This window comes from Adiantum capillus-veneris, chromosome 8, assembly GCF_014529385.1.
Source record: "Adiantum capillus-veneris isolate H3 chromosome 8, ASM1452938v2, whole genome shotgun sequence".
Lineage (NCBI taxonomy): Eukaryota > Viridiplantae > Streptophyta > Polypodiopsida > Polypodiales > Pteridaceae > Adiantum > Adiantum capillus-veneris.
Genome location: NC_140938.1, coordinates 24373433 through 24397850, shown reverse-complemented (window position 1 = coordinate 24397850; position 24418 = coordinate 24373433). Strand labels below are relative to the sequence as shown.

The following is a 24418-nucleotide window of genomic DNA, read 5'->3' as shown; positions in this document are numbered from 1 at the left end:
AGATGATTTGCCTATTACTGGTCTGAATGAGACACACATTGCTGAATTTGAGGCTGATTTGAATGGTACTTTCTAGATGAAATACTTGGGGCTTTTGCATCATTACTTGGGCATACAATTCAGGCAGTGTGATGGAGCATTGCCTTGTGTCAAACGAGCTATATAGAGACATTATTATGTAAGTTTGTCCTTGAGGACCGCAAACCTATTGCTACTCCAATGGAAAAAAGTTTGAAATTAAGGCTTCATGATGCTGGTGATCTTGCCGATGTCACTCTTTATCAGACTGCTAGACTGCTGTTGGATGCCTTATTTATGTATGCAATATACGAGGTGAGATATTTAGTTTGCAGTCTCACAAGTTAGCAAATTTATGCATAGCCTAGGGTCTAATCATTGGCACGTTGTTAAGAGGATCTTTCGCTACTTGAGTGGCACTTTACACCTTGGGTTGTTCTATCCCAAGGGGATCATTGACACCATATTTGCATGCTTTTTGTGAAACTGAGTATAGGATAGTCTTCACTACTATGGTTGAGTGTTTATGGATCAGACACCTTATGGATGATCTGGGTTTTTGACAGGACACTGCCAACATCATCTGCGCTAAGAGTCAAAGTCCATTGGTAGAGCAAAAAACCCAGTTTTTCATGCTCGCACAAAGCACATTGAGGTGCATTATCACTATGTCAGAGAGAGACTCTCAACAGGAGAGATAATTTTGGCTTATGTGCCAACACATGGCAACCTTGTAGATCTGTTCACAAAGGAATTACCTCGTGAGAAGCTTGAAGCTTTCCGCAAAGCTTTGAACTTGCTTCCCTTTGTGGATTGATCATGTCTTCAGGGCATGGCACTTCCTTATACACTATGTGCCAACTCTCATTCACCTCATTACTTCCAGGGGGAATTTGTTTCCATATATGTGGTAGTGATGTGTGTGAACACAATTAGGTCTACCGAAGCATTTTTTCCCTCACTAGGAGGTTTTCCCCCCCTGCATTGTGTATACGCCCATCATTCTAGGGTTAGCTTATCTTTCTATTGTGCACTAAGAAATATACACTTTGTTGTGTGCCTTGAGCCTTGTCATCTTCTCCAAGTTGTGTGTGCATCCCTGTAACCCTAATTCCTACAGTCCCCTCTTGGTTTCCAATGAAGCAAAGACTTCTTAGTTGCGGTCATGCTGCTACAACATCAATCTCATATTCCCTTGGCTTCCCCAAATGAGCATCGTGTTCCCTACGTTTAACTTTGCATGTAGTACATACTACATCAACTTAGCTGCAAGATTTTCCCATTCTCCATGATATTGTTCTCATCATACTCCTTAGCCTTTGAAGTGCAAGACTTTCTCGCACATTACCTAGTGGTTCTGTACAAAAAAAGACATTGTGTTGAAAGATCCTCACCTTGCAACCTTGCTCCCCATGCCCTTGCAACCCCTTACTAACACTCTCCTCATCAAATTCTCTCATGCATGCCACATAGGCCTTACTCTCCTCATCAAATTCTCTCATGCATGTCACACACACACACACACACACACACACACACACACACACACACACACACATGACAATCTTCTCCGGATAAACACACACAGAGGTCGGGGATTCCAGAGGGTGGGTTAGCAAGCACACTAGAGATCCGACCTATGTTCACTCACACAGAGAGGTCGGGCCTTGTGGAGGGTGGGTTAGCAAGCACACTAGAGATCCGACCCATGCTCACTCGTTCGTGCGAGAGGGAGACATATAGCTTGAGCACATAAAGCCGTTCAAGAAATTTGGGCTAGAGGGTGCTCTCTCTCTCTCTCTCTCTCTCTCTCTCTCTCACACACACACACACACACACACACACAGGTCGGGGCTTCTAAACAGTGGGTTAGCAAGTACACTAGAGATCCGACCTATGCTCACTTGTTCGCGCAAGAGAGAGATGGATAGCTTGAGCACATAAAGCCGTTCAAAAAATTTGGCCTAGTGAGGGCTCAACCTAAAGCTTGAGCACATAATCACCACTACTCACAGATTCGTCTCTGGCCACCCAAGAACTCAAGCACATAAACACAATAGAGGCTTTTGTTTTGAACAAGAGGAAGAAGCCTTACTGGCCAACTGGCCCTGAATTTAGAGGCCTAATTTTTATGGTCATTGGAGCAACAACCCTCACTCAAAAAGGAATGGCCACATCAGTCGACCCCCTTGTAGAAGGTGCGTCATCAGCCGACCCCCTTGTAGAAGGCGTGTGGGTGATTGCATAGAGAGAGAGAGAGAGAGAGAGAGAGAGAGAGAGAGAGAGAGAGAGAGAGAGAGAGAGAGAGAGAGAGAGAGAGAGAGAGAGAGAGAGAGAGATTTCATTTCCAACTTCTCACCCATCTCGAGTCCCTCGTGCATGACAGATACATGCAAAATCATGCACAAGGCATACATGCAAACTAGAAGAAATCCTCTTAAAACAAGAATCCCCCAAAGATTCTCACTATCAAACATTTAACAAAAACAATGCCAACTCGTGTACAACACCAGCTCAGTATACATCGTCCCTCACAAACCACGATCGCCTTGAACGTTACAAATTCATCACTTCCTTGACACAACTTGCTTGCATAATGAATGCCCCCACTCACTCTATCCACCTGGCACCAACTAAAACAGAAGAAGAGAACACAATAAATTCATCACTTCCTTGACAACTTATTTCCTGTATGGATACTACATATTAACTACACCTAGGAACTAAAATAGTATCTGCAATTGATGAGCCAAGTAATCATATGAGGGACATCACAATTTTTTCACCAATGGGAGAAATTAAAAATAGAAAGTAAAACATGTGGATTTTTAGCTAAGCAAAAAGAGAATTCATCACTAAATCTCTGCCTTTGGCATGCCAAAAAGGGCAATGCTAAAGTAGGTTATGCATTAATCAATACCCCTCAAAAGGCTCTAATACAAAGAAAAAGGGTAGTATCTATGGTCGTTTTGGAGAAAATCAATATTTGCAAGAATCTGCAGACGATGCTTTTGTGTCAACGAGGGAAGCGGAGGAGAGGAGCCACTTACCCCAAGGGAATCGGATAGATGCGTTGCAGTGCTCTCTCTCTCTCTCTCTCTCTCTCTCTCTCTCTTTCTCTCTCTCTCTCTCTCTCTCTCTCTCGGAGTCGGTGGGTGGTTCGGAAAGTCGTGGAAGTCCCCAAACCGACCTCTGCCACAACTACTAATAGTCCGAAGGGAGAGTGTCTCCTTGAAGTCTGAGGGAAAGGGACCTCAAGAGGGAGAACAGGAGAGGCATGTGTGAGGAGCCCACATGGACACATGTTTCTCTAGGTATTGGTCAATGCATCCTCACTTTCAAGAACAAAGAAGGACTAACGAGTCTACTACGACAATCCTACCGCCTCAAGGGGACAAAGATTTGGATCGCCGAGGAACTAACCACAAATTAACTCAAGCTTAAAGCAAGGGAGCTCAAGAATATGCATGAAGCCCATAAACAAGGTAAATGGGTAGTCTATTGAGGTGGTAAAGCCATCATCCAAGAGTTTCGAACTCCCAAGCCAGCTCCCCCTTCACCTGGACCCCCCTTAGATTTTGTTTCTTGTTCTTTCCTTTCTTCCTTCTACCCCTTGTTGGACCCTCAGTCCCTAACTAATATGTATTTAATGCCTTCACCTCAAAGATTTGATTGAATGTTTTGTTTTGGTCCCATGGGTCATATCTGACCTTCGTGGATGATAATTAAATCTCAATCTCTGTGTGCGCGTGCTGGAGTCTTGTAAGTGGATTCTTGAGCAACTAGGGGTTGGGGGGGGGGGGGGGGGGGGGGGGGGGGAGGAAGGCAGGCGCAGAGGTGCAAATGGGGTGCCCTTGCAAGAGAAGGGTGTGCGAGGAGGGGGGGGGGGGGGGGGGGGGAGGATATTCCTGGAGTATCTTTTTAGTAAGTTGTTTACTTTAGATTAGAGCCAATTTGTAACCGTACTAACGTTCTTGGAGTATTAGTATGTTTACAGACTTTAGAAAGGTTGTCTCTCTCATTAAAATATTAGTGAATATTTTTCTTTTTTTATTATCGGGACATACATCATACATGCCTTATTTAAAATTAAAAGTTTGTAACCATGCTAACGTTCTTGGAGTATTAGTATGTTTACAGACTTTAAAAAGGCTGTCTTTTAATAAATATTAGTGAATATTTTTCTTTTTTTATTATCAGGACATACTTCATACATGCCCTATTTAAAATTAAAAGGTATTACTAATGGCTTCAAAAAAAATTAAAAGGTATTTCTAATTCAAAGATTCCCTTAGCAACAACAAGAGTGATGCGCTAGTCTATAGCCCGTAGCCACGGACAATGACGAAGCACGTAGATCGGCAACAATGTTACCTATAAAAGATGGATGCAACATTGAGAGAGAGAGAGAGAGAGAGAGAGAGAGAGAGAGACTTTTAAAAAAAGAAAACGTTAAGTGGAAAATAAAGGAGAAGAGAAACACCTATTTATATGGACACAAAAGGTCTTTTCACTTTTTATCTTCAAGAGTCTTTTGATTTTCCACCTTCATATGTTTGTTGACTTTCCACTTTCATCTGTTTTTCCATTTCATTTTGTGAATCACCCTTCACTTATGCAGTTAATATGGTTTGAGAGAACTTTTATTTTGTGAGATTGGGGAGACCTAATACATGCTTCATTTTCTTTAATTGAGAGAGAGGGGAGAGATTTACGATGGACGAGTGGGGAAGAAAGGTATCGCAGGTGGTGCTGGCGAAGTATAAAACGCTGCCAAAGAAAGGAAAGCCTCAGGGAGGAGAGTCCACAGTGCTGGCTGCATTTCTTCTTTCCTCGCCTTCTCAAGGTAGCCCCTTTTACGCACTGGCAGTTTCATTTGTTGCGTTTTTCCTCTTATATGTTTTCCCGTGCTACTGTGGACGAGGGCCTCAAGCGAAACAAGCACTGCCAATGCTCTCCCGTAATCAGAATTGTGATAGCACTCATGGTGTCCCGGAGCTGTCTGGTTTCAAAATTTGAGAGGGTTCAGCTAATAGCACTCGCTAGTCTCAAGCACATTATTCCTTTGGTTTCAACTATGAGCTAATGCTTCCGAAACTTCCGTAGTTTAGCATCGGCAAAAAGAGATTGGATGTGAGTGCATGTAAGTAAACATTTTGTTAAATCTAAAAGACCTACTGTCGTTGAGCAGATTTGAGTCACAAATGTTTAGTGTCCAACTTTGGAGCATTGTTAGCAATTTTCACTGGGCTGTTTCCTTGGACGTGATCTCTTTGAGTGTGAGGACATAGTGACACAAGTATGCCTTTATTCATGCGAGTGCGTGACTCCTCCTCCTCCTCCGGAGAGAGAGAGAGATGTGGTGAAAGATGAGCTCTCAGCCGTACATTTTAAACTCACCTTCTTTTAGTATATAGAGATAACTAGGGGGTACGAGGAGAGGACCTAGCCATGGTTACCCATGCTCTCTCATTGGTATAAGAGCGAAAGGGGGAGGAAAGTGAGCATTTCTTTTGAATGCATGCAAAGTTGAGCTTCTCTCTCTCTCTCATGGACTTTAGAGATTAGAGACAATTGGGATGCTTTGTTCTTGAGATTGAGAGACATAGAGATGTGCTCTCACGAGACTGTGATAAATACTAACTTTATTTGTTGATTTCTTTTCCCTGATCTCCAAGGTTTCTTGAGTTTCTACAAGTTTTATCAGTGTCACAACAGGTAAGGCAACATGCTCATCCAATAGAGCCTATTGAGGCTCTTGGGCAAGTCCCAATGTGTCCTAGCAAGAGAGAGCATTCTCATGTTGTGGAGTCATAGGAGGCTCCAAGGAAAACCCTTTTTGTCCATGAACAGGTGTCTAGGATGCCAATTCCTTAGGCTATAGCAGTTCAATGAACCACCTTTGAGCGTCCAAATGTTGGTCTAAATGGGCAGGAAACTATCTTCCAGGCTATGCATCAGGTATGTCCACCACCTACAGTACATCCTGGGTATTTTGGAGGTGGATCTGTGTTTCAATCATGTTATGCACCTGGAAATTAGAAATATATGGTAGGAACATTGTTTGGGATATGCAAGGCATGATGCCGAACCCCATGTATGGTAATGTTGGCTTAAAGCAAGGGTTTCAGAAGCTGCGTTTTTGGGTCTGATTTGGCTTGACAAAAACGCTAATGCCTGCAGTGTCTTAGGGCTGAAAAAAAATGCTGTTTACCTGCTGTAAATCAGGGCTGAAATCGCTGCTGTCCTACTGTGCTTGATGTTGAAAAACGCAGCCTGATCTGCTATGGAAAACGCTGGATGGGGCAGCCCTTTAGCGATCTAGAAAAACACTAGCATGCAAGGGGGATCTTTCCGTGTGTGCTGAAAAACACTAGCTGCAAGTAGATGGCGATGTTCCCAAAAAGGCTAGGCAATGGTAGGGAAAACGCCAAGGTTGGTGGGTGATGAGGTGTTCTTGTTGAGAGAGAGGGAGTACCTGCTGCCTGGGGCCTGTTGTGCTCCTTGCTCATCTGTCCAAGAGTCCTAGCTTTGGTTTGCTTATATACAAACTTAGCAAAATTACCCTACCTACTTTTGTTGGAAAGTCACTTAAATTAATAAGTGAAAAAAGTCAAAAACAGGGAAAATAGGCTAAATGCACTGGAAAAATCCCTTGATGGAATCTGATGGATTTGATGGGAATACCGATGATCATGCTGTGTGCAACCAGAGGATATGCATCTGCACTAAGTGATTGGGCATGCACGGTCTACGAATAGACTCACAAAAGTGCCAGAACACTTCTAAATCTAGACTGAGTTGACTGACTGAACCTTGATCATGCTGTAGCCTGTCCACGTACACATAGGGTTGGATGTGTCACGTGACATGATCTCACTTTTGGCATGTGTTTGGTGAACGGTTTGACACTCCGTCACTTTTTTCATTTGCATTGCATGCACAATTATTTAGAAAGAACAATCTTTTTCCAGTCAATCTACATGGAATGGATACGTTTATGGTTTTGTGTTTCAAGTGTTTTTAGGGATATTCTTCCATGGAGATTCTTGAAGAAGGTGGACCCGCAGACTTTCATGAAGTTAAAGTATTGCGTGACCCATGCAACTGAGTGGGCTGGCGAGGAGCACTTCGTAGGAACCGAGGAGTTGTTGGCGGACTCTATAGACGCCATACAGCTCGGTACCAATACCTCACCTTGAAAAGGGGGGATGTCATGTGCACATCTAATCGTATGTGCATGTGGACAAGCTGTTCCTACTTCTAGGGTTTAGGTAGCCTAGGAAGTGTTCTGGCAATCTTGTGAGCCTGTACGTAGGCCGTGCATGTCCAGGCACTTCGAGTAGCTGCATACCCTCTAATTGCATAACCCATAGCATTAGCATCATGATTCGGTACCCAACATGAGCATGTTCCACCACATGATCTAGTTTGCGACCGCGTGTGAACCATCTTTTATAGTCACTTATTTAATAAGTGACTTTTTGTCAATTAAATCGTGGAGGCCTCCTCTTGCATTGCTCGACCCAATTGGAGGCATCTATATAAGGAAGGCTAGGGCGCTCAATAGAAGCAGCAGGACACAAGGAGGTTCGGTCATCAGCAGCACCTCAGGCATCCTAGTATTTTCTCAAGAGAAAGATGTAACAAACTTGGACACTCCAAGTCAAGAATCTACCGCGACACGACAGGAATTCACTTCAAAACAGTTCACAAGTAGATTCGACACCGGCCCGACGGAGTTCCATGCCAAGAGGTATTGGCCCCAAAGACTGGCTCCCCTTTCGGTATTTCTTTTTGAATTAAATCCCTTGCACAATGTACAAGGGAGGGTCTCACTCTCAGACTCTACGTCCAGATGCTCTGAGAAGTGGGAGCCCAAACCACACTTATAAAGAGTTACAAGGGATGCCGAAAGTAGAGCCCCAAAAGCTGCCCCAAAAATAGGCTTACAAAATTAAGCAACTTTAAAAATAAAGCTCTCTCTCTCTCTCTCTCTCTCTCTCTCTCTCTCTCTCTCTCTCTCTCACACACACACACACACATGCTTTTGCATAGAATTGAGATGTTGTTTTTCCCTAGCGCAAAACGCGGAATTTCGTAGAGCACGCCATGTCAGTAGATTTCCGTGTTTTCCGCCGCAAGTCGAGAACAGGCAATCTGTTGACAAAGGAGCGGAGCGACTCCCCTCTTGTGCATACCCGCTGCACCAGATTCCGCCCAAGCTGAGTTGGGGGTTCCATTTAGAATAGACTATGCTAATCCAAATGCTTCAAGGTAAAGATTCACAATCTGAGGAGTATCTGCTAGGTCCTCCTCCTCCATCCACTTCGCATCCAATGCAGGCTAGTTCTTGAATTTAACCAAGAATCGCCTTATCGCTTTACCCTTAATCTTTTTGTCTTTATGTGCCAATATTTGTTCTCAAAGAAGGATCTCCTCGTTTTCTTCCACTTCGGGTTGCTCATCAGGCTCCCCATCTTCGGGCAGATCGCCTTTAAAAGGCTTCAAGAGACTCACATGAAAAGCATTGTGAATTCTCCAAGTATTGGACAGCTTCAGTTTTGAAGGAGACATCATTTATCTTTTCGAAAATTTGGAAAGGTCCGTAGTAGCGCATACTAAGCTTTAAAAAAAGCCTCTCCTTTCGCTTTTTCTTTCTCTGGAGTGCCTTCTCGAAACATAAGAGCACTTAATCGTTCTCCTTCAATATCAAATCGCGACGATGGCGATCTCCTGCCTTTTTCTGTCTTTCTTGAGATTTCTGCTAAGCCTCCCGGACCTTGGCAAAAGTCGTGTCCAAGTCCGCGTGTACTCGTCGGCTTTGAAAATCTTACTTTCGTGCTTAGGAAGGGTGGGACCTTCGTAGCACCTTCAAATTTCAAAAATCTCAAATGGCGCCTTCCCCGTCGAAGAGTGTATCGTGTTATTGTAGGCAAATTCCACCAATGGTAAATATTTTTCCCATTGAGTCTTCTGATCCGAGATGTAAGACTTCAATAAATCTAGTACCACTGAATTAGCAATCTCTGATTGCCCGTCAGTCTGCGGGTGGAACGACGAAGAGAATTGCAACCGCGTGCCAATGGTCTCCCAAATAGCCTTCCAAAACAAACTTGTGAATCTGGGGTCTCTATTGGAGACAATCGTCTCAGGCATGCGCCATAAACACTATGTAACAAACTGCTGACGTGTCGACCTACTGAAGAACGGAGCTACCGACCGAGGGACCTAAACCCTAAGAAGAATAAGTAATAGAAGAAGTGTCACAAAGTGATGACGTGGTTGTCTGAGAGCAGAAACCTTAACCCTGATTTCTGCGAGAAACCCTAACTGTTGAAACCCTAATTCTAGAAACCCTAACCCTAAAACCTGCAAACCCTAATTTTGTTGCCAGGAACCCTAAAATTGCAAAAACCCTAATCCTAACCCTAAGGGCAGATTTTCGCTTTTTGCGCTGGTTGATGACGTGGTAGACTGTGCGGATTTTCGTGATTTATGTTGGCAGTTTTTGGCTTTGCTTTTGGACCCGAAGCTTTTGAGTTTTAAAGGCTTTTCACTGTAATTGCTTTTTAGGCCAAGGGCCTTTAAATATGAGGCTAGGGCTCATTCTTTGGCATGCTTCCTGGAGAAGGTGCAGAGTCTGGAGTACCGGCTTGTATTGTGTTGATGCAATATAAAGAAATACCGAAAGGGGCGCCAAGGTTTGGGGTCAATGTGTCGTATTCGTCTCTCTCTATCTCTCAGTCTCAGTACCTTCATTCACAGTGTTCACCACTTTGTTTGTGAACTTAAGAACCAAAGATCTCAGTGGACGGTCATCACCCGAAGCGGAATGGATACTTTGCATGAAGGTGACGAGCATGGAGGTGGTGAAGAAGAATTTTCCCCACCAGGAGGTTTTTCAGACCCTCCCCCTTCTCCATCTACGCCAAGGATTGCACTAACTCCTATGGAGGAGTTGAAGCAGTTGTTTATGGAAAGGAAGTTAGAACGCGAAGATAGAAAGGCAACTATTAAGCGTGAGCGTGAGCAAGCGCGCTTGGTGGCCGAAGAAAGAATGGCAGCCATAGAGCATGAGCACAACGAAAGGAAGGACGCTTTGTTCCGATTCTTTTCTCAAGTGCAGGCACAGATGCAAGAGATTTAGGAAAAGGAGACTCTCTAAGTCTCTCCTTCTCCAAAGCATGACACATAGGATTTGCATGATGATAAGCATGAAGATTGCATGACAATGACACGCATGATGATTTGGATGATAAGGACAAGCATGATGATTTGCACGATGATCAAGATGTGATTTCTCACGAGCATGATGATTTGCATGAAGATTCACGAGGATGATGTGTTAGTTGATACTTTCTCTAGTGAAGCTAACCTCATTGCAGATTCGATCAATCACGAAGAACCGATCTTGGCTCTCGAGTCGAGTCCCACAGAACCCCCACAGGAAGATTCGATCGATCAAGAAGAACCGATCTTGGCTCTCGAGGCTAGGTCTAAAGAACCCTCACAGGAAGTGTTATGTGTTCGAATGATTAGTCAGCACGCATTGTTCGAGTGTTTTATTCGTGATCGTTTCCTGTACTAGTCAGCGTCTTTATGTGATGCCTTTTCATAGGCATGCCATATTGTACGTTGAGCACGGTTCACTCATGAACGAGCACGGATGTATGCGAACGAGCACGGATGTATGCAGATTTCTCATGAAAAGATGAAATGTTTGCATTCAAGGAATTCACATTCCATGTCTCTTCCTTGGCACGACACAGTCGTAGAAAGAGCACAGAGAAGATTGAGCATCAAGCATAAGCATTTCCATTGTGATTGCACAATTGATTGATTTAGATCAGAAAGTCAAGATTCAACCCCATTGTTTGCGTGTGTTTGATGAACTGTTTGGCACTCCGTCTATATGTTCATCTACATTTCATGCACAGTCTTTAAAGAAGATTAGATTTTTTCCACTCACTTTACATGGAATGGGTATGTTCATGTTTTTGTGTTGGAAGTGGTTTTAGGAATTTTCCTCGTCGGAGATTCTTGAAGAAGGTGGACCTACATTCATAGATGCAGTCGGACCTTTGAAGTAGCCTCATATGATTTTCACTTTCGGCGCGGCCCAAAGAAGAAGACATTGCAGACCTTTATGAAGTTCAAGTACCGCACGACCCACATATCAGAGTGGGCCGGCGAAGAGTCCTTTCCAGGATTCTGGATGTAATTGGCGATCTCCCTCGACGCCATACAGTACGGTACTAGTACCTCACTTTGAAAAGGAGGGGGTGTCACGTGACACATCCAACCCTATGTGTCCGTGGACAAGCTACAGTATGGCCAGGGTTTAGTTCAATTCAGTCAGCCTAGATTAGGAAGTGTTCTGGCACTTTTGTGAGTGTGTTCGCAGACCGTGCATGTCCAGACACTTAGAGTAGATGCATATCCTCTGGTTGCACAGCATGATCATCAACATTACCATCAGAATCCATCAGGAGCATTTTCCAAGGCACAGGACCTATTTTCCCTATTTTTTTGACATTTTTCACTTATTATTTTTAAGTGACTTTTGTTGGAAACTGGGTAGGGCAATTTTACCAAGCAAGTACATAAGAAACCTAGCGCTAGCACGTATGGGCAGAAGAGGCAGCGCTCCCGCTTGCTCACAGGCAACTTCTCAACAGGACCCCAAGATTCTCTAGCGTTTTTGCATCAAGTAGATGAGCTAGCGTTTTTGGATCAAGAACCTAGATCAGCTAGCGTTTTTGCATTTGCATCAGCTTGGCGACAACAAAGGATAGATCAGCCCTAGCGTTAGTGGTTTGCACCAGCAGATTCACAACGTTTTTGCAGCAGAACCCTTTCATTCCTAGCGTTTTTGGTTTATAGATCAACCTCAGCGTTTTTGCAGATCTTCACGACAAAATCAGCCCTAGACTCAGCGTTTTCAGTTTTCAGCAGTCAGTTTCCGCAGTAGAACCCCCAAACCTCGCAGATCTCACCTTCTCGTAGCGAGGAACTTCCTGCAGCAGTTCCTCGCTGCACGGTCAGATCCATTGAAGTTTGCAGTCTCAGCCCGGAAAACGCAGACTTCAGCATCTGCGTTTTCAGCACGTCGTCGTTGCATCGCCGTCGTCATCGACATAGAGTCAAAATTCAGCAGATACAAGATTTGCAGATTTCAACCCATAGCGTTTTCAAATTTCAGCCCGTCTCGTTGTCGTCATCATCGTCGTCGACATCGTCGGCAAGTCCAAAGCATTGCAGAGATTTGTGCAATCAATACTAGACCGCTCTCGCCATAGAGAATGGGGCCTTCGGAGGAGGGTTTGACAATATTCTGGTGTTGTATTCGTCTCTCTCTATCTCTCAATCTTAGTACCTTCATTCACAGTGTTCACCACTTTGTTTGTGTCCATTGCACTCTCTCACTAGAGGAACGAAAGGCTCTCCCTTCCGTAAGTAAAAGGAACCTTGAGCACAGTTCGGAGCACTCATGTTGAGCAAAGTTCAACATTCACGTCCGCTGCACCTTACAATTGTCTTCTTCACTGGAATGAAATGAGCTTGCTTGCTAAATCTGTCAATGATAGTCCAGATACCATTGTGACCACTCTGTGTTCTCGAGAGAGAAAAAATGAAATCCATTGCTATACTTTCTCAGGGGCAGGTGGGTATGGGTAAAGGCTGTAACAATCCCTGTGCTTTATGCCTGTCAAACTTGATCTTCTGGCATACCAAGCAACTGCGTACAAAATCGTCCACGTCCTTCTTGAGTCCCGACCAAAAGAAGTATCTCTCCACACCTTTCAAGGTGGTAACAATGTTGCGGTGACCCGTTGAAGGTGGACAATGGCATTCGGTTAGAACCTTTTCCTTCAACGGCTGCGTAACGCACAACATCGTTTTCTTCATCAAGTAGCCATCCTGAATGGAATATTCCGCTACTACCTCCCCATTCTGTATTCAACTGAATAGATCGGCAAAAATTTGTATCTATGGCGTACTGACCGACCATATCCTCGAAGCTTCTATGATGTATCACGGAAATAGCCAGAACCAATGGCTTTCGGGACAAAGTATCTGCCACCAATTTCTTCTGTCCCTGCACATGGACAATCCGGAAGTAAAACTGTGACAAGATGTTTGCCCACCGCATCTGCTTTTCCGATAGCTGTTTCCGTGACAAGAAGCAACGTAAACTCTAATGATCTGTGGAAATCGTAAAATCGGCTCCGAGTAGGTAATGTCACCACTGAGTAAGAGCATGGATAACCGCCAAAAGCTCTTTCTCTCATATTTGTACTGTCAATTTCGGCCTTGAAAACAATCATCTCTCATAGGCAATGATATGGCCTTCATGCATTAAGACCGCAAAATAAGTCCAAGAAGCTTTGAACTTTATGGACATTCTTCAAATCGGGTCAATCACGGATAGTCTCTATCTTGGCCGGGTCCATCTACACTCCTGTTGCTGAGACAATGTGTCCCAAAAAGTGTATCTTTGGGCTCGGCTCACACGATAAGGTGGCCGGTTCGGTGGTGTGGTCTAGGTATCAGATCAATGGTATGATCCTCAGGATGAGTTAGCGGCAACTCGCCTAGCAAGCCCTCTGAAAAGCAATTGGCATGAGTGTGGAGAAAATCTTGGCGTTCTTTTTCGAGGTCAAAACATATTCGACCTTCAATCATCATTCAGTCCTTTCAAGAAAGTAAAGAAACTTAATTTCATCAAGTACAATCTCTGTGCCCTTCATTTGTCAAAGTCGCTTTCTCGGCCCAGTAGTCAACCACAGGGATTTCAAGTAGGACGTCACAACCTCCCAAGGGAATTACGTTGAAATCCTCGTGCCCTAAACACCCCTGACATTGCAAACGAAGTTTGCTGCTGATCGGTGTAATAGCAACATCCTGTCCGGGTGCCGCTAGAACTACCTCTGCCTGTGGCCTCAGCCTGTCGGGTGTAATTCCAAACCGAGCCGCCAATTCAAGTGAAAAGAAGTTGCCCTTGGCTCCTTCATCAAAGAAAAAGAGGGCTTACTGATCTTTCACTTTTCCCTAAAAGCGGCAAAGTTTTGTACTTTCATTCATTTGATTCGGGTCGGGCCCCACCAGTTATGCTTTCATCTGCCTTTTCTGCCACGTTCCTCAGCTGCTTTCGAACTCTCTGACCTTTCTTCATTGTGTTCTTTTGGTGCCTTTTTAGGGCACTTCGCGGAGATATGCCCAGATTCCCCGCATTTAAAACACTTCCCCTCTTTGATGTAGCTGATCCTCTCTCGGAGAGTGAGTTGGGGTCGTGCATCCTTTTCTTTCTTTTCTGGGTTACTCTTCTTCTTTCTACTTTCATTGTTAGCAGTCTGTTCGGTTCTCTGCGTCATGATCTCATCTGCGGGGTAAGTCAAATTGCTTGAATGAATGGCAAATCCCGTTTCGCATGACTCATTAGTTCTTGAATAGAATTTGACTTTTGTTCTATGATCCAAGGTAAACCGCTCAATCTGTTCTTTAAACGAGAATTCCTTAAATGAAGAAGTTGGTAGAAAAGAGCTTCTGAATCTCTTGCAATATGTGTCCAATGTACTCCTGAGTCAGCCATGAAGAAATAAAAAGCCTTTTAAATTTCAGCCATTTAAGTGGCGCTTTCTTGTTCAATAGAAGAGTGGACCACCAAGTTCGAGCATTTCCCTTGAAGTAAGAGGTAGCCCTCCGAATCTTGGAGTGCTCTGAGTAATATCCTCCAAAGAAAGCTATATCAAACTGTTGTATGAAGGCCAAAGCCTTCAAAGCATCTTGAAAGCCAGAAAATGTGTCAAATTTAATTGATTGTCCACCTTCTTTAAATTCTCGGACTTTCTTGCTTTTATCTTCCAGAAAGTCATACTGGTTGGCTTTATAAAAATTCTTCTTCCTTGCATAAAATCTGCTGTCATCGGAGTCCGAACTATCCGAAGACAAGCCCTATGTAGAATTGTCTGAAACTGGGCGAGATTTAGACTTCTTTGCCTTTTTCTTGCCCTTTCCGAAGTGTTGCTTTTTGCTTCGCTTTTTCCCTTGTCTGTCTTCTTCGCTTGAGTCGGAAGAGCTAGAAGAACTGTCAAAAGAAGAAGAACTAGGTACTCCTTCAAATCGCACATGCTTCTTCTGCTTTCTTGCCGAGGCAAATGTAGATTGACGACCCAAATAACCTGGGAAGTCAATTCCTTTCTTCTGCTTTTTATCGTGCTTTTTAGCTTTGTTCTGTGCGTCAAAAAGCTGGCTAATCCGTGCATCAACCACCTCTTCGAATTCTTGCTCTATAAACATCCTTGGAGTAGGAGGTTGTTTGAGCGTCGGTTTGAGAGGTGGCTCCGTGGTTTGCCGCCACTGTAAGTGCACCTCATCGAAGGAGTTCTGGGTGAAAAATTTTGCAAGTTTAGGGTCCTCCGTAAAATTCATCATCAACTTTGTCGCATCATCGACCTATCTCTGATGTTCCATCTCTTCAAGCTCCGCCTGAGTAGGCCGAGGAGGGCCGTACTCCTCGCGTGAATCTTCTTCGTGATCTCTTCCTGCATCTCCGGATGTAGAGGAAGTCGACTGTCCTTTGCTTGAATCCATAAGTGTGTGTTAAAAGGATCGGAATTCTTGTAGAAGAGAAAGTGGCCGTGCTCTAATACCAGTGTAACAAACTTGGACACTCCAAGTCAAGAATCTACAGTGACACGACAGGAATTCACTTCAAAACAGTTTACAAAATTAGACTCGACACCGGCCCCACGGAGTTCCGTGCCAAGTAGTATTGGCCCCAAAGACTGGCGCCCCTTTCGGTATTTCTTTTTGAATTAAATCTGTTGCACTAGGTACAAGGGAGTGGGAGGGTCTCACTCTCAGACTCTGCGTCCAGATGCTCTGAGAAGTGGGAGCCCAAACCACACTTATAAAGAGTTACAAGGGATGCCAAAAGCAGAGCCCCAAAAGCTGCCCATAAAAAGCTGCTCCAAAAATAGGCTTACAAAACTAAGCAACTTTAAAACCAGCGTTTTCAGATCAGTCCTTAGCCTCGCTAGAACCTGCAGCATCTGTGGCAGATCCTCGCCGTCATGACCCCAGCACTTAGATCAGCCTAGCGTTTTTAGTTTTCAGCACAAACAGCCAGTGTTTTGCAGATTCAGCCCAGACCAGCCAGCATTTTTTGTTTTTCAGCCCTAAGCAGGTAGCGTTTTTGCATTCTCAGTCCTTGCAGGCCTTGGCGGTAGCAGATCAGCCCTTCTCTCGCAGCACGACTCAGATCCACAGCGACATAGCGTTTTCAGATTTCAGCCCTTGACAATGTCGTCGACATCGTCGTTGTCAAGTACCAGAACATCTAGAAGCATTGTACCAGACTTTGTGCAATCTAAAGCAAATACGTCTCTAGCAATAGAGAGGGGGGCCCTTAAAGGGGGGTGTCCGGGACCCCATCCGGTATCATCTCTTCTCTCTCTCTCTCTCTCTCTCTCTCTCTCTCTCTCTCTCTCTCGCACTCTCTTGCACTCACTCTTGAGTTTGCATTCCACTCTTTTGTTTTGGTCATTGCACATTCTCTCATCAAGTCACGGAAGGCTCTACCTTCCGCTAAGTAAAAGAAACCTTGAGCACCTCTGATCACTCGTCCTGAGCCATACACCATCATTCACACATTACACAACCATAGAGACAATCGGGGAGCAACATGTGATGGCTTTTGTCACAGATGGAGAGGCATCTAGCAGGGCAACAACAACTATTGTAGAGGGCCACTATCCGCATGTCACAATGTGCTTTTGCATGGCACACTGCTTGAACAACCTTTTAAAGGACATCGGTTAGCTAGAATGGATCGCACTAGTCATTACAGATGCAGTGAAGATTGTGAATTTCATCAACAATTATAATTTTGTTCGGTGCGAGGATCTTAAGAGGTCTGGCGGCATAGTGCTCCTCAAGTATTCAGACACCCGCTTTGTATTCAACTTTCTCTCGTGCTTAGGTTGTCTGACTGTCAAAATGCGGTCCGATAGGTGTTCATCAATGATGAGTTCACCACCTCTTCCTATGCAAAGACTGTTGCAGGGATTGTGTGCAAGGAGAAGGCAGAGGATCTTGAGTTCTGGAAGGAGCTCTAGAGTCTAGATGCTTAGGTAGAACCGATGATTCATTTGCTTTGGGTTGTGGATGACATGGACCCTTGCCTTGACAAGGTTTATGAGGCAATGGACTTCATGATCGAGCAGCTTGCACAACTTGAGCCGGATGCAGAGCCATATGTAGAGATGCATGTGCTTTTCGGCTCGAGGTGAAATTCATATGCCTCTCCTTTACACGAAGCATCATACATAGTGGATCCAAAGTTCCAAGGTGCAAGGAAAGAGAAAGATAAAGAAGTCATGAATGAATTTACAGAGATTTTAAATAAGATGGTTCTAAACAGAGATGGGCGACGCATTGTCAGGATCAGTTGAGACAATACAAAGAGATGCGGGGGTCATTTCGCAATCCTGATGCTCAGATTGATCGCAAGAAGATAGGTTCAGTGCTTGGGTGGGAGGACTATGGCTATGATGGCCGTGAGCTTCAAAGACTGGCAATCTGTATTCTCAGCCTGTCAGTTAGTACCTCATGCTTGGAGCAATTGTGGAGTACCTTTAGCCACATTGCTTCCAAGAAGAGGAATCGGCTTGGAGTAGAGAAGGCAAAGTGCAATTTGAAAATGCTTTGCAAGAGTAAGGACTAAACGATCCTTTTACACACACACACACACACACACACACACACACACACACACACACACACACACACACACACACACACACACACACACACACACACACACACACACACACAGAGAGAGAGAGAGAGAGAGAGAGAGAGAGAGAGAGAGAGAGAGAGAGAGAGAGAGAGAGAGAGAGAGAGAGAGAGTCCCAAGGGGACTTCTATTAGGGACTTATGAGATTTTGCAGACAGGTTGCACATAGATCTTGATGCGGTCATTGACATAGCTTCCATTTATTTCGAGCTTTTGTTTGGAGAGGATGGTTGGGATTTACTGAACCCCATTATGCTTTATGGCTTGCAACACATATTTGACACAGGAGAGATGCCTGACACAATGAAATCGGCCCGTAGGCTCACTAAAGGCGGTAAACTTTGACTTTCACCTAATCAATACGTCTTACGATACAAAGTAATTTCATAGATAAACCTGTAATTGGAATTCACCACTTCAAAACAATTCACGCTCCCAAGTAGACAACGATACCCTATTGGCCCCTAAGGTTGGCGCCCCTTTCGGTATTTCTTTATTCTTTTTGCACTTGAGAAAAACCTGTCAACTTCTACAAGCTGTCCCACTTTTATCGGGCTGAAACTCCCCTAGTCTAACCCAATTTCGGCAGCATAACCGCAGTAGAAGTCTCCACGGACAAAATCCCAAGTAAACAGTGACTTTCCACGCACTTTACAAAACCTGGTGAGAAATTATAGCACGTTGAAATCTCTGTTTTTGGCCTCCAATTTGCACAAAAACACCTGTTCGGTGATTCCCTAGCTTCCTCGAAGCTCTTCGGACCTTCAGGTGTCACTCTCATGTCTGCATAAAAGATCTTTGCTCATATGATTGATATGTGTTTGAAACCACTTATGCCCAATCTCATCCATGCTTCTTAAAACAGAGAGATGCTTCTTGGAACACACACACACACACACACACAACCATGCCAATGTGTGTCCAATCATAATAGTGTGATAATTCCCAAGCTCCATAGGGTCTCTCGACTTGAAGATAGGTACAATAGTGATAAACTCCAATTATCAGGCATGTCCTCACACATGGCACGGTTGAACATCACTGCTAGAAGCTCTGCGAGTAGATCCCTGGCATGTGTAAAATGCTCAGCCACTAAGCCATCGTGATCATATGCTCTCCCAGTCCTCATCCTATCAATGGCCTTCTTCACTATCTCAACGGTGAAAAAAGCATATTTGTGTGGGCATGGCTCGGGGGGGGGGGGGGGGGGGGGGTCGAGAAGAGGCGGCTGTCCAAGAACTGTGTACAGAGATGATGCATACTGGCCCCAAGCCTTTGTAGAAGTAATGGCAGGAGGGGGGAGTGCTCATGAAAGAGTCGCCATGCCTCACCTAAGTCTTTGACACAAGAATAACTGATGTAGATCTTGCTCTAGTCGAGCCAAAAATGCCCTCTTCTTCTGCCGCACTAGGCGTCCGAAGACAATCCGAGATTGTCTATGAGTGATGTCCCCCAAAAGCACCTCCCTCTGAAGTGTGGCTCTCGTCTCGCGGCACTCCTCATCATACGAGCTGTTCTGGGCATGTTCCTAGAACGTCGTCTCTGTCAGGCTGGGTGTGTGGGTATGCCTCTGTTGCTGCATCATGCAATGTCTGTGTGAGTATAGTAGTAAGCTCCTCCGGCGGTCACGCTGGCTCCTCAGTGTACAGGCGTCTGTAGATCCCTTCTATGTAGACAGAGTCCATCTCCCTTGCAAAGGTGGAGCGAGTAGGGACTGCTACCTGTGGCATGTGTGCGACACTAAACTGGAAAGAGATGGTCATCGACACAAGGGCATGATCTACTGTCACACCAACAGGTCTAGGTTCAACCGTGAGGTCTTGGATACTAGAGATGAAGTTGGGACGTGCCATGACATAATCCATTGTGCTGGCTCTATGTCTGTGAAGTCTCTGTAGGCCTTTCAAAATGGCCAATGCATGTGCAGTCCCCACCCATGTCTATCAAGTGCCGTCCATACTCAGTATGCTTCACATCTTGTGATAACCTAGGCCCCTCTCTTCAACATCCAACTCCCTCAGCATCTCGTCTTAAGTATCATAAATTCTGTATGATGATGGGTAGTCCTAGCATCGAAGTCCCCTAGGATGATAATGTCACCATCTCTAGAGCACTCCCATATGTCATCATCCAAATTAGAAAAGGGGGACTTTCCTCTAGGTGGTGCATATACTGATGTACTTGGAGGAAAGTAGCAAATAGCAATGTAGAGATATCTGTCTGTCTCTGCGCTCAATCTCACCCACATGTACCTGGCTTGCTCATCCCTGCGGGCTATATGTATCAATGGCTGCAACTCCTCTGTGAATAAAATTACCATTCCCCCTGAGCCCCGTCCTTTGTGCTCTGATCGAGTCTCATGTCTACAAGTTGTCTCCCATCTGTATCCGTTGACATGTGGCATAGATTGCCCAGGCGCCTGATGTGTCTCAGAGTAGAAGATGATGTCCCTCCCATTGAAACTATCCTCAAAAGCTCCCACATCAAGGCGTAGATTGACATTACACTTCCAAGTAGCAACTTTGAGTGTGGTCCCATAGGTCTCACACCATCATGCGGAGCGTCACTCCAATATCACCACTCTTCCATCTCGGTAAAAAGCAATCTTACCTTTTTCCCTTGCTGCTCTAATAAATCTTACCTTTTTCCCTTGCTGCTCTAATATGAGAGAGAGAGAGAGAGAGAGAGAGAGAGAGAGAGAGAGAGAGAGAGAGAGAGAGAGAGAGAGAGAGAGAGAGAGAGAGAGAGATTCAGGATACCTTCACTTCCATTTGGCTGGACATCATTCACACCCTGATTTGGTAGTGGGATTCTTCCTCAGGTACATCTTGAGCAGCCGAGGCTCGTCGATTTGCCTTCCTTCGGCGTTGGGCCCGATCTCCACTCTTCTTCACACTTACACGTGGCCAGATTACATGGCATTATGCCCCCCCTCGGTGGTTTCTCCTCTACTCATCACACAAACCACCATGAGATTGTTCTAGTCGAGTTGCCACTATAGTGGCTCTCACCCTTACATTCAGCTTGTACACCCCACGTGATAGGCTATTTTGGCATCCGCTGGGGATTATATTGTACTCAGTAATAGACAGCCCTGATTTTTCCAAAAAAGAGAGAGAGAGAGAGAGAGAGAGAGAGAGAGAGAGAGAGAGAGAGAGAGAGAGAGAGAGAGAGAGAGAGAGAGAGAGACGATGATGATGATGATGTTGTATTTATGTTCCCGGGGGGCCAAAATGACCCGTGGGACCACAAAAAAATCTACAAGATGCTCCCCTCATGTGTGTAGAGGGGGTAGTGGGCGAGTAGCTTTCTTGTGTGTTGTGTGATGATCCAATACTTTGGCAAAGTAGATGCCTAAAGCTACTGGGGAGGGGTGTGTCCGAGAGAGAAGCTCCTCAAAGGTGACATCCCCTTGCAATAGCAGTGGGAAATCAGCACGGATGTGTGCATATGCTGGGCACTCGATGGTGACATGGGCCTCGCTTTCCACTTTGTTTAAATTGCATTGTGTGCATGTCCTTCTATTTTCCTTAATATTCAGCCACCCTCCCGTTTCAATCTTGAGCATGTGTGATCGCGTCCGTTCAAAGTAATGGCCCGTCTTGCCCGGTGGGACATAGGTGTCCTGATGTGCATCTGGGTGTCCCCAGTCTTGTAGGTCTCCCAATATCGTGTATTGATGTGTTTGCCGTAGTATTCAAATTTGGACCTGTGTACTGCTGTACTCCATCTAGTGTGTAGGGCTTCAAGTATGCTTCTGTGAAAATTCAGCCCATGCTCATGTTCAGTGCCTTCCTCTATATGCATGTCCACATGGTCTCCCACATTCCATCTAGAGAACCATTTCCGTATGTCTTCTACGAGACTGGATGTGAGAAATTTACTCTTGTAATTCTTTTGCGGTTTACATCTGGCTTGCCATGCCATGTGGGGTAGACGGCTCTCTGGCATCATCTTAACTTTCATGAGGTATCTGTGTACCCTCTGTAAGGCTTGCATTTCCAAGGGTCTCTTGCCTGTCTCCAAAAGCATCACAGAGTATGGGGTGGTAGTTTTGATCCCCATGTGTCTACAGAGGAATTTTTTCTGTATCTTTTCAATGTCATTCCAAGTGCTAGCGGGGATACTCCCCCCCCATACCTCTACACCGTAAAGTATTGTTTGGACCACGCATACATCAAATGCCATAGACTTGATTTCCCATTGCTTTGTGACACTTTGCTTGCATATGTTCTCAAATTCATAGTATTTCGCTTGTCCTGCATCAATTCTGTTTTGCGCGCCACTTCCCCATGCATGGTTTGAAGGTACATAGATGCCCCAGTACTTGAACCTCTCAACCGCTTGGAGTGTTTGCCCGTCATACGTGATGATGGGCTGATTCTCATTTCTACATGTGTGGACTAACATAACCTTTGTTTTGGCTACATTGATTGACAAACCCGTTGCATTGCAAAATGCATGTACTGCATCCAAAAGTTTCTGTAGAAGGAGGGCCTTGTAGGCAAAGAGAACCACATCATCGGCATATATGAGGAGAAGAAGCGTGAAAGTACCAATGCTAGGGTGATCTCCCCCCTCTCCCATAGCCTTGTTAATGAAATCATCAAGCTCATCTATGCATAGTCCGAAAAGTGTAGGTGACAAAGGGCATCCTTGTTTAACTCCCATAGTGCTCCTGAACTCTTGTGAGAAACCTGTGTTTGTCTTGAGTTTACATCTGACCTCTTGGTAGAGGCGTCCCACTGCTGCCCTGATATGCATAGGAACTCCCAGAGTTTCCATACGTGACCATAGCCCTTGACGGGGTATTGTGTCAAACGCTTTCTTGAAGTCCACAAAACAACAAGCCTGGCTTCATCCATCAAGACCCGGAGTGTGATAAGGTGGTCTATCGTGCTATGACGGGCTCTAAATCTTACTTGTCCAATGGCACGTTTCTCATTGTTTTCAGCCCATGTGCTAAGATCTTTCTCAATAATGCTTCCAAAAAGTTTTGCCATACATGAGCTCACCATGATGGTGCGATAATTGGTGAGCAAATTGTGGTCACCTCCTTTAAAGAGCGCTCTCACCCAGTTTTCTTGCCAATCTTGGGGTAAGTATTGGTTGATTGCTTGATTCATCATATGGTGTATCCATTTCTTAGCCTCAATACCTGACCATTTCAGCATCTCAGAGGTAAGATGTAATGTGTCAGCTGCTTTCCCATTCGCCAGGCTTATGAGGCCTTTAATGACTACCTGGAAGGTGATGGGCTTTGGATGTTTGGCCTGAGCCCCTGTGTATATCGCCTCTTGAGTCCCCGACGGGGCATACAAAGTTTGTACATAAGCATACATTTCGTTTAGGCTGAAATCTCCCATCACATCCCCTTTCTTCCCCTTCATGTTACGCCAAGCCTTCTTTGGCTCTTTCTTGAACTGAAATGAAATGAAATGTTATATTAACGTCTTCAAAAGGCCAAAGTGACCTATAAGACCAGAAAGCTACAATGTGGTGGATCTGATACAAAGTCAGAGTAACAAGATGACAAAATAAAATACTATGGAATCTTAAATTGCTAGGTGTGAACTAAGTAGCTAGCTGTAGATCACAAGAGATCTAGCATCGGTCCTTGGTGGATCTCATCAATCTCCTCCATGGTCGGTAGTCTGACAAGGCGTCGTGCATGTTGGGCCAAAGTGATCCGAATCCTCTGATGCAGCCTCCGTCGATGCTGTGTAGTCCTCCGCAGTCGTGGGTGTCTGGATCTCCCCAACTCGGTCGCTCGGTCGATCAGTGTGTCCGTGGTGTGAGGCGACGAGCTCTGCTGTGGTAGTAGCTCCTCCGGGTGTCCAGTGCCAGCTCTAAAGAAGTCTGTGATCTATCTCTGAGACTGGCTAGCCTCTCCTCTCATCAAGCTCTCTTTGTGTCTGCGCAACTTGAGAAAAAACAAACCTAGGCATCTCTAATCCTCGTATTGCATGACTCTGGAATGAAAGCGGCCTCGTATCTTGTAGTAGACGGGGCAATGGCATGTGTAGTGCAACTCTGTCTCAGGCTCGATGTCACACAGGGGGACATGTCCTGGCCTCTACTGGTACTCCGTTGTATCTCCCAGTCTGGATCCGCAGCTGGTGTGAAGATGTGCGCACCTGACCAATAGCACATTGTATCGTATGCGACAAGTGGGTGTCCAAGTATCTGGGCCTCGTCACAAAACCATCCTCCAAAAGCTGGAGAAGATGCTTTCTGTAGAAAGCAATCTTCATGCCCAACTCCTGTGCTGGTTGTATCCATGTCCTCTTGGTGTCTAGCTGAGTCAGGTCCTGGCGGATGAGCCTGGTGATCTCGGACCGTGTTAGAGTCAGAGAGGGTGCATCCAGTGAGTACTGGAAGGGAGGTAATCTGTCTATGCTGAACCCATGCGTCTCAAACCATGATATTATCTCCACATACCAGCATGCTGTATCTCCCTGCATGTCTAACTGTCGAGAGGACTCAAGTGCAAGGCGGACATATCTGTCTCTAGGAAGTTTTCACATGCGGTGTATGAAGGAGACAAATCTGTTGAGCGCCTCAACCACTAGTGGGGAGGCAGCTAGCTCTCCTTGG

At 45.1% G+C, this 24418-nt stretch overlaps 1 protein-coding gene across 9 annotated transcripts in view; it reads left to right on the top strand.

Annotated features, from left to right (window-relative positions):
* Nucleotides 1-4668: 4668 nt before the first annotated feature.
* LOC147451812 (denosine deaminases acting on tRNA) overlaps nt 4669-24418 on the top strand; it is a 205332-nt gene continuing 185582 nt past the window's right edge. For 5 of the 9 annotated variants that reach the window (XR_015188832.1, XR_015188829.1, XR_015188831.1 and 2 more), the window contains exon 1: nt 4675-4864. Coding sequence is in view for 4 of the 9 variants with exons in the window: in XM_086517673.1 (XP_086373799.1) it covers nt 4735-4864 (130 nt within the window). In the remaining 5 variants the exon portion in view is untranslated. Of the gene's footprint in view, nt 4865-24418 lie in introns of all 9 variants that reach the window. The other 4 variants (XM_086517674.1, XM_086517675.1, XM_086517676.1 and 1 more) reach the window with 4 other exon arrangements.